We start from the raw sequence: 10,335 nt of genomic DNA, 5'->3' as shown, positions 1-10,335 counted from the left end.
CGCCGGGCTCTGTCCGAGACGGGACCGGCGCAGGGAAACCAGTCCCCGTCGCGATCCAGCTCGGCCCGAAGGCTCAGAAAGAACGGGAAGAGATGAAGGGGCGTCGCCGTGCGTTTTGTTTCATGCTAATCCATTATGTAAATGGATAAATCCCGGCAACGAAGCCTATAAAAGAGCGGCTCTGACCGGCCAACAAAGCCGACCCGTCTACAGGGTTCGGTAGCCGAGCCGCTTCCCGCCCCCAGGGCTGCGGGATGATGGATGGGGCCGGCATTCGTGGCACCTGGCAGATGCGGTGCCGCAGCTCCTCGCCCGCCGCCTTTGTGCGGCCGCTTTCGCCTCTGTGCACGCCAGGCACAGGGAACAGGGAACAGGGCAGAAGCGCGGGGTGTGGGGCAGGTTGTTGGAACGTCCGCCCTCGACGCCGGGTTCTGTCTGAAGTCATAGCCTTCCCAATGGCTCTTCCTGCAGGTTGTGTGCACGGCGATGATTGCCACACAGCCCAGTACAAGGGAAGCTGTGTAACACTTTGGCACCTCGCCACAGGCAAACAGATGTGAAACAGCAAGTTATTTCTCCTACAAAATTACTTTCAACCTGAGAGCCTGCAGACCGTGCACAGGAAGCCCAGAAGACCCTCAAGCCGTGGGACTCCTTTGGTTGCTCCAGGAGAAAGGAAAGAGCTCCCAATGCTTTCCACTGCGGAACAGCTCTGGTACGAAGGGCAAGGCCCGCCATGACACGTACCGAGCCAAGGTTCAAGGGAGGCTCCCGCATACAAGAACTGTTCAAATGAGGTTCCCGCATACAAGAACTATCAGGCTTATCGCTGACACAAAGCAGTTTTTCCGCCACTCCTCGGTGACGCCAACATGTTATGAGAACACTGCCCTCAGCAGAGAGCTTCCTGAGGAATCCATGTTTGTTGTCAGCTTGTTCCACCTGCAGACATCCACAGGAACCTCCTTCAGTCTCTGAGCGCACACCAGAGCTCCAGCACTGCCTGCCAAGGCGATCAGGCATTTGGGATTTTCTTTGAAGAGTCTCAGCCAAACTTTTACGCAACACAGGCTTAGCTCTCTCCAGTCAGTTACAAAGGAGGAAATACCTTGTAGATGCAGCTCATGGTGCTGGTAGGAACCAGTGGATTAGCCACCAGTCCCATAATTCTTTAAAATCTTTCAAATCCAGATGTTTCAATACACCCAGAAGGGTTGATGCTTTTGCTCACACCTAGTAGTAAATAAAAGCATGGGCAAGGAGCTTTAGGCACTTTTAACTGGCGCATTTTTAAGGGACTGGAGAAAGGGTACAGGTGAAAAACACTAATATCATGATAAAGAGCCTCAGCCACTTGGTGATGGCCATAGGGGCTGGTCCAGAGATGTAGCACTGTGACACCGCCAGAGGTTTTCAGAGACTCCACTTTAAGTCCTAGCACAGAATCATTCATCTCTCCCTCCTGAAAGCATAAATCTTCTATCTTGAGGCTCCTTCCATCCAGCCCCACTGTCTCAAGGCTCCCTCTTCCCAGAATGGCCAAAGAAGTGCCTACATGGTCTCCGTTGAAGCAAATGTAGCTTCAGAGCTACAGTCCAGATCTCTCTCCTACCCAGCACAAGAGAGGAAATTCAGCTGAACTCCCTGGCAGAAACAGACATTTCCTAACTAGATCTTTTACTTGGAGACATCCTTTGTTTGCTTTCTTAATATCCACGAGCTTTAATCCCCCAAATCCCCATTTCAAGTAAGTCAGGATGAAACTGAAGAAGAATCATGAGGAGACTCAAAGTCTTACTACAGGGAAGGGTTTCAAAGGAATAAGGTGACAGGTGTGACATTATGCAGTGGTCATTTCCTCATCCCCTCATACCAAAGCACTAACAAGTTTTGTCTCTCCCTCTCCCTAAAACCACTCAATTTCAGAGTCTGAAACCCCAAAGGAACAAGCACAAAAGGCATCACACAGATGACAGACCTGTGGAATGGCTTCACTCCATGCACAACTCACATACGTGGTGGCAGCAAGTGAAAACCATCCTGAAAATAATACCTTGAAACTGTTGTGAGCAAAACACTCAAAACAACAACAAACTCATCTCTGAAATAAACTCTTCAGATTTTGGAACGGCAAATCTACAAGCCATCAAGTACGCAGTCGGCCATCTTTTTCAAACTGCCAGCATGCAAAACAAAATTTTGGTATGTAATTATTTTTCCCTCTGCTCAAACAGGAAAAAAAAATGAAAATTGTTTCATCAGAGATGGCTAAACTGAAGGCATACTTTGTTCCTCAGACTAAGCTTCCAATAAATTATTTCCCATCTTCCTGGATCACTTTTGTGTAATAACTTTTAGAACTTTAACAGATTAAATTGCCTCAAAGCTGGCAAGATCATTTTGAAATTTAAATATGATACAGCAAATAAAGTACTTGTTTGGACTATGGAATAATTATTTCATGGCAGACCCCATGATTTGCTTGTGAGATCTACAAGAGATGCAGTAATAAAGCTGAAGGAGGTGAATGAATACAGCCTCTGTTTTGTATTGCAGATGTGCCACGGCACAAAAAATTCCCAGATAAGAGGTGTTAGCCAGCTTCCATTACACTGAAAACCCAATACGTTAGATGGATCCTTACTTTTAGGATTTGAGTCACTACTGTTTCCATCCTGCCCTCACAGCTAACATAAGGGAAAGGCAGGAAAGAAGGGCAGTTGGAAGTGCAAGTTCTTGCCTACACAAGGAACAGCCCTGCTTTAACAAGCAGGCAAAATGTATTTGTTAACTGAAGTTAAGCCAATGCTAACAGCATACACGCTCACAGATTAACAAACAAATGCAGCTTTAACAAGCTTTCAGGTCAGCTGTGATTGCTGGAACAAATACAAGTTCATGAATTCAGAACACGTTAAGGAGGATAAAATCTCTGGACAGAGATTTCTGAGAGTATCTTTTGCAAGAAAAGTACTCGATGGGCAACACCATTTGTTTTACACTGAAACAAATAATGAACAGAAAACACATTTGTGAGGGATGCATCCAAATGGGGTAATTCCAGAGATAAGAAATAACCCCTTTGTATTCCCATATCCAATCCCTTTTGAAGAGTTCTTTTAAGCAAATTACAGCCTCCTCTGGAGAGCTCTAAGTGCCAAACTCTACAGAAGTGCATCATTTGCTCATTCCATTTTTGTATCAAACAAAGGCAAAGCACAGAGAAGACAACCTCTGATGGAAGGAGGGAACCAACGAGACAAAGCATGAAACTGTAGGTAAGTGAAACAACCAAAACAAAGAGTTTTAAGAACCTCTGAAATAAGTATCACAGTTTTCCAACAGAAGAAACAACTTAAATTGACTAAAACAAATTTATACTTATAAATGTATACTTTAATTCCAAAATAGTTGCATACACATTTACAGTCACTTAAGCAGCACACTGAATAAACTGCATATATTAAACCATTGCCTTTCTCATCTCTGCAGGTTTGCTACTGAGGCCTATCAGTTTTTTAATTTCCTCTCAATATGTCTGTGTGTTTTGCTGGGGTAAAAGGCTTCCAAATTATTAATGGCAGTTTTCTAAATGAGCAATGAATGTAAACATAAAAATCAGCAAAAATATATGGAATTGCATACTTTTCTGCAATGAAGTAATGATTCATTTTTCGTAACAACTTCCATGAACCATGCTGTACACACAGGTAGTTTCTACAGCTGGCTAAGAGAGTAATGTGTTCAGATGGATAAAGCTCTTGCTTATACCTTCAAGTTAAAGCCACAGAAAAGGTGGGAACAATTTGTTGTATGATCCTCATTAGCAAGCAAGAGGCTAGGAAATTAGTAATAATGGTAGCACAGTGTGAGATTTAGGAAAGCAGTTCAATGAAGTTTACCAAATACTTATTTTCATCATTTTTTCTTACACTGTTAGTACAGTCTTCCCAAAATAAAAGGGAAGATTCATTTCTGAATAGAAATGTTGGAATGTGCAGAGTAATATTTGTATGGCTTCTGCAGAAGAAACAGTTAATTTTTGGGCCAGAATTTCTATCCTGACAGTGCCACAGAAACTGACACAGATCTTGGGAGTCTCCACTTAATCAAGTGAAAAAGTTTTGAGTACCCTAATTTGGATACACTAGTAATATATTGCAGCAGGGGAAAAGGGTGGATGGAGAAAGGGAAATGCAGAGGTGATAACTGGAGTCAGAACAGAGACAAGAGAGTGCTTCACTGGTTAGTCCTTTTCAACTGATGGATGGACTTGGCAGGGAGGCTGGAGCTCGAGGATCTTTAAGGTCCCTTCCAACCTAAGCCATTGTATGATTCATTAGAAAGATGCTGGAAATAATAGATAAATCTGTCATTAATTGGACAAAGAGCTGGAAAGTTGATGGATCACCACCAAAGGGCTGCATTTACTACTGGTCGCTACACAGTAGTAACAATTGCTAAATTTCTTCATCACCCATTAGGGAAAGCTGTTCTCCAGTGCCAGACAGTGCTAAATTCATGGTGATGCACAGCAGGTTATCTAGCTTCACTCTACACAAAGGACAAATACTGTTGACAGGAGCTCAACTATACTGGTCTATTTAATTTTCAAATAAAGACTTAGAGAAGGAAAAGAGGTGAACGGAACAGGAGGTAATTTTCATCTTGGAACCAAGACTATCTTGTCTCATAATTAAATGTTATGTTGCAATTTGTTTAATTCTATTTTACAGGAAATAAATTAATTCTTCATCAAATGTTATTAGTCACAGACAAAGCTATTAGTCTGGCATTACTCAAAACAGTTATTAATTTGTACCATGTAGCTAAGCCTCTGAGAGAGAACTGTCACTGATTTCTCTGCAGTGACTTTTAAGTCTGACTCTTTGAAAGGGTAGATAACAGCAGGAAAAGGGGAAATGGTTTGAAGTTGAGGGAGGGAAGATTTAGGCTGGATGTCAGGGGGAAGTTGTTTGCTGTGAGAGTGGTGAGGTGCTGGAACAGCTGCCCAGAGAGGCTGTGGATGCCCCGTCCATCCCTGGAGGTGTTCAAGGCCAGGTTGAACGGGGCCCTGGGCAGCCTGGGCTGCTACGAAATGTGGATATTGGTGGCTCTGCATGTGATGGGGGGTTGGAGCTTCATGATCCTTGAGGTCCCTTCCAACCCGGGCCATTCTGTGATTCTGTGACTCAAAAACCCAGTTCTTTTTTATGACATGTTTATATTACTCAAAGTGTTAAAAAACGTATGTACCAAGCACCTGTTACTCTATCAATGATTTTAAATCAGGAACATTTTTAATCTGGAAATCCAACAGCATCTGCCCAAGTGCTTTGCCCTGTAAGGAGAAAAAAACCAACAACCACTTACTATCTAAATATAAAGTCTTTGTAAATTAAAACTGTATCATATGTATATATATATATATATATGTATTTAATCAGTGTAAGTTTTACCATCAGTGTAAAAATTCAGCACGGTCAGTATGTTTAATGTGTATTTATCATTATATATACTTAAGAGATTTCAAGTGAGTTTTCAATCAAGATTTGGACCACAGATTTGCTCAAATTGTATTTATCTTTTCCATAATTAATATTTCTCTCTTCCATTTAATTGCCTCACTTGTGAATTAATGTAATTAAGCATAAAAAAACATTTAATCTTGAACAGATTGAATAGTTTGTTGTATTTGTTACCTACTGGTAAAATAAATTTGAGTTCAGCTCTGCTACCCAATTCACACCTAGCATCATCCTACTCTGTGAACAGTCCCACAGCTAACAACAAACTCCTGAGAAAACAGTGGAATATTCAGTTACAAAAGATAAATGCATTAAATCAATACATGCCTGTGGGTCACTTCTTAGGGATGCTACACCACCACCACCAAGGGAATTCCTCAAAACAAAATTTAATGCATGGATTCCTGGCAATTCATATCTGTAAAATAAAATATACATTCTTGTTGTTATACCCCCTCCAACTGAGATTTTGGACAAAAACTCATTTAAACAGAACAGAAGCAGAAGACTGTGCAGAACAGAGGTGCTTCTGATAGCATCCTCTACTGGTTAATCAAGCCTAGGAGTTAACTGAAGATTAACCTTTCCTACTTTCTTATTTCTCACCCTTTCAGCCACTTGTCAGCCCTTAATAGTTCTAAAGGAGGATCATAAAGTATAATTCTCCTCCTATTCAATGTCAAAATTCATAGATTTCTAATAAGCCACTTTTCTCATTTCCATCTCTCCAGCCATTCAGAAAGGTCTATAGGCATGAGTTTCAAATCCAGTGTGATTTATGAAAACACAATGGACAGAGGGAAGTATTTTTAATATTTCCTAGTTCTGATACTGAAAAAAATGATCACGTAATAACCAGAACTCACTTTTGCTGACACTGTCTGCCAGCTGATTTGGAAGTCATGCTCTCTATTACTGAGAAATAACCGTGACTCACTAGCTCAAACTCTTGCAACTACAGAGAATTTTTAATAAATAACAAGTAAAGCTACATTTCAACACTTCACTGGAGCCACGTGCTTTGTTAAGATAAAACAATTTTATTTTAGTATAACAGACCCATTTTCCTGTTCCACTGCCACTGTATGCTTTTTTTCATCCTTGCTTCTGGCTGGTGCATTTACAATTTGGAAAATTTTGTGGAAGTTTGGCAAATGCTTCATGATTTCCTAGCAAAACTATTTCATATTCCATAATAGGTCTATAGATATTTCCATTTGCCATTCCTTGCACAGTTTTCCAGTGCTTTGTCTGCTTCTGTGTACTCTTCCAGTGCTCCTTGGTTTTTTGTTTTCCTCCACTACTTTCTTTATCTAAGGACTTGATGGCTTTCCTTTTTTTTTTCTTCCCTCTTAGGAAAGAATTTCATCACAACATCAGCAAGACACGAGGAATAATTGAAAAAGACCTTATTCAGCTCTTGCTGTGTCTCCAGATGTTTGACTGCTACAGTTTAAATCACATTTCCTCCAGCATTGCTTGTTTCTCTTTAGTCATTTATCTGATCTTCATCTGTTAGCAACAAATTCTTCAAACCTGTCCTCTAAAAAAGCTGGAATTGCTTGCAGTACTCTTCTATGGTTGAGGTTTATCTTCTCCAGTCCCTTTTAGCATTGTAAAAATGAGGGCTGTTATTGATACTATTCAACATTCAATAGGAATGCGTAGAATAAAGTAATTTTAGAAATGTCATCTATGTAACTGATTAATAATGTGATCAGCAAGGATTAGAGAACCTCACAACATTTTCTTTTTTTTTTTTGCCAACTCTGCAAATTCCAAGTGAACACACACCATGTCTATGAATACACCATACTGCAAGTTTTACCCTAAATAAAATCTCCCAAATCTTCCACGTAAGAAACAATTTCACAACTGGTAGATCTCTGCATCAGAATTAGAATAACGGAACACATATTTAGAAGCTAAGACCTCAGCTCCTCAAACAAGTTCCATGAAAATCAGTCATTCAGATAATCAGGGAGAAACTGGACAGCGTAAACAAGCAAACGAGAAGGAGTGGAATACTTTAAATTTCACCTTCCTCAACAATTCTGGAAGCATGCAATATAAGCTATGGATCTTAATTCAGAACATTAAAGAGAAGCACATTAGCTTCACACGTTTTCAGTAACTAGAGTACGATGTTCTAGCTAGAACTAGATTTACAGAAGCAATATTCAGAGGCAGCATTTTCAATACATTCAGACCTATCTGAAGTATCAGAACATCCTAAATCTTTCTGCACAAAAAATACACTCCTACACAAAAATAAAACACTTTAGCAGAACCATCATAGCAGTCTTAAGCAGCAGCAATGTATCAATTACATGTTGTCGTGCATTTACCCGGCATAATTAAACAAGTTAAACTGAGATCTAAAGTAAGAAAAACTTTTGATTGAATTGTATTAGATCATGCTTAAGAGCTGCTTTTAAAAGTGCAGAAAACAAATCAACTCTTCAAAGAATATTAAGGCTGTGACAGAAACCAATAAAAGAAGGAAAATTCACTGTTGTAGCTCAACTCCTATGCTCATGCACAATGGGGGGCCTCCTTAACTACTTCCTTTAAAGTGCTGCCCATGCCTGTTCAGAGAAGCCAGGTTTCCCTGTAAATTTCCTGTTAGAAATGTACGGAAATAATAAGGTTATAAAATGTGTTTATTGCGTTGGTATCAAGAAAAAGACAGCATTCCTCCTGTCAAGGGAAAGCAGTTGCTAAAAGAGATGTTTGCAATAAAATATACTGTAGAGAGGTATATGACTTCATGATTTTTCCCCATAATAAATGTATATGGAAAAGCAATTTAAAAGTATTGGTATCTGCCAAAAATTCATTGTTTTGTTCCCCAGTTCTTCACAGCAAGAAATCCTTAAAAAAATACCCTCACGGATACAGTTCTAATAGAAATGCAATTCTATGTTACAGAAATAGGTAACTGCAGAAATAATACTGAAAGATGCTGTAGCAGCAATGCCAAGTCACGGCTTGAACCAGTGGTTGAGCACCTGGTGGGAAGGCAGGGCCAACCCAGGGGAGCTGAGGTGCACACACTGCAATGCCATGCAGTGCAATCCCAGATCTCATTTAAGGAATCTTTTGCTGCTGTGTTACCTACGTTCTGCAAGCTTCTGAGTTTACAATGCTTTCTACCAAGAATAATCCCATCTTTTTAATCTATTTTATTAGCCTTAAGGAAAAGGAATGAAAAGCAACCAGCTGTCAATCTCTGTTCTGTACTGAAGTAGAACCATAGTTTTTAATAATAGAAATAATGTCTATTGCTTAACGACTCACATTTCAAATGAAGGAAAATAAGCCCTTCTTATGACAGTAAAATCTAAAAATAAATGAATAATTTAACAGAAATTATGCAATCTGAAGCATTATACTTACAATCCTAAACAGTTCCACATATGGATCTATTCTTTTTCCCACAGACGTTTTTCAGTTGTCTCACATAGCTCCACTATCACATCATTAAAAGAAACCAAACCCAGGAACAGATAATCTAATTAATCAAATTTAATTGGCTTTACCCAGACACAGCAAATTGGAACTTTTATTTATGAACATAAACAGCATTAAGGAACCACAATGAATCTATTTCTATAGGTATCATTAGAAGGCTGACATTTTTTATTATTTTTTCCCCTTTCTCTGGTCTGTTTCAGAGGAAATGTAATTATTTTCTAGATATCAGAATTTCTTAGATCCGTAGATTTGTTAGCACTTATGGAACAGTGGGTGAGATCTGCATAGATCTGTTCAAGTTCTCTGGGCTTTGAGCTGCACCTTTCTGATTCATGCTCTTTGACCAAGCAAAAAGACACTTATTTCTTGGCATCCACAAAAAGATGTAATGATTTTGGCAAAATGTTGATTGTGGTAGAATAAATAACATTATATCAAAACAGGTTTTAGAAGGGTAAAGAGTTTGTTGCAATATCAAAGTACTTGTTTTTAATGAGACACAGCAGGCTTAAAACCTCTTCTCTGCTTTACTGGGCACACTTAGAAGAATGAGCACTACTTGCTCATCCTGCAAGAACAGGATGTCTCATTTGCCAGGGATTTCCAATTCCTTGTCATGTAGTGACCTGGATGCTTGGGAAGCTTCAGTTACGAAGGCTCCTGCAGTTTCAAGACTAGGAATATGTTTCTCAAAAGTAGACTACAAGTTATTCCTATTTTGTAGACATTCTTCATTAGAACAAAACAAAAAATATAGTGCAACAAGTTTTTACTCAAAAATGCAAAGAAAGATACATTAAAGAAAAAAGAAGTTGAATACAGATAGGTCCGCAATACTCAATTTAATTTAAAATACCTTCTGATACCATCACAAATCTATCGTACAACTGTACTGCACAAGTTCCTTACTACTCACCTTGATACCAGCTCTTCTTCAGGTTTTTCTCGCTCTAAAAGGTGTTCAAAGTAGTTCTCCAAGGCTTGAGCAGTTAAAGTTTTCTTTAGATATGGGTAATACAAAGGATGCCGTGCTATGACACCTGTTAGGTAAAATTAGTGTTAGTTGAAATATGAGCTGCTGAAACCTATTTGTAATTATCCTTTCAAAACTGATTTGAGGTCATCCTCTCAACTGAAAATGTACGTGTGGATATTCTTTAATGAACACCTGAATAAAGTAGCAGGACAGCCTTTCCTCTGTCAACAGAGAGGTAGTGTGTTGCGTGACATGGAAGAAGGCTGCCAAACTACATGATATTAACAGTTTCATTCTTCTAGCTGCAAGCGGACCCTGCCACTGGGAAACACCGAAAGAAAACAAAATACCAAA

At 39.6% G+C, this 10,335-nt stretch overlaps 2 protein-coding genes across 2 annotated transcripts in view; both read right to left on the bottom strand.

Annotated features, from left to right (window-relative positions):
- The window catches only part of LRAT (lecithin retinol acyltransferase), a 6,779-nt gene extending 6,334 nt beyond the window's left edge, over positions 1-445 (bottom strand). Inside the window, exon 1 of the mRNA XM_010709452.2 lies at positions 187-445. Within this exon, the coding sequence (XP_010707754.1) occupies positions 187-445 (259 nt within the window). The remainder of the gene's footprint in view (positions 1-186) is intronic.
- A 4,655-nt stretch (positions 446-5,100) lies between these two features.
- LOC100546750 overlaps positions 5,101-10,335 on the bottom strand; it is a 44,256-nt gene continuing 39,021 nt past the window's right edge. Inside the window, exons 17-19 of the mRNA XM_010709430.2 lie at positions 9,922-10,045; positions 5,856-5,946; positions 5,101-5,341 (exon numbers count right to left, since the gene is read on the bottom strand). Of these exons, the coding sequence (XP_010707732.1) occupies positions 5,267-5,341; positions 5,856-5,946; positions 9,922-10,045 (290 nt within the window). The 3' untranslated portion in view covers positions 5,101-5,266. The remainder of the gene's footprint in view (positions 5,342-5,855; positions 5,947-9,921; positions 10,046-10,335) is intronic.

This window comes from Meleagris gallopavo, chromosome 4 (genome assembly GCF_000146605.3).
Source record: "Meleagris gallopavo isolate NT-WF06-2002-E0010 breed Aviagen turkey brand Nicholas breeding stock chromosome 4, Turkey_5.1, whole genome shotgun sequence".
Classification (NCBI taxonomy): Eukaryota; Metazoa; Chordata; class Aves; order Galliformes; family Phasianidae; genus Meleagris; species Meleagris gallopavo.
The sequence above is the reverse complement of the archived record's forward strand: the minus strand, read 5'-3'. Positions and strand labels throughout refer to the sequence as shown.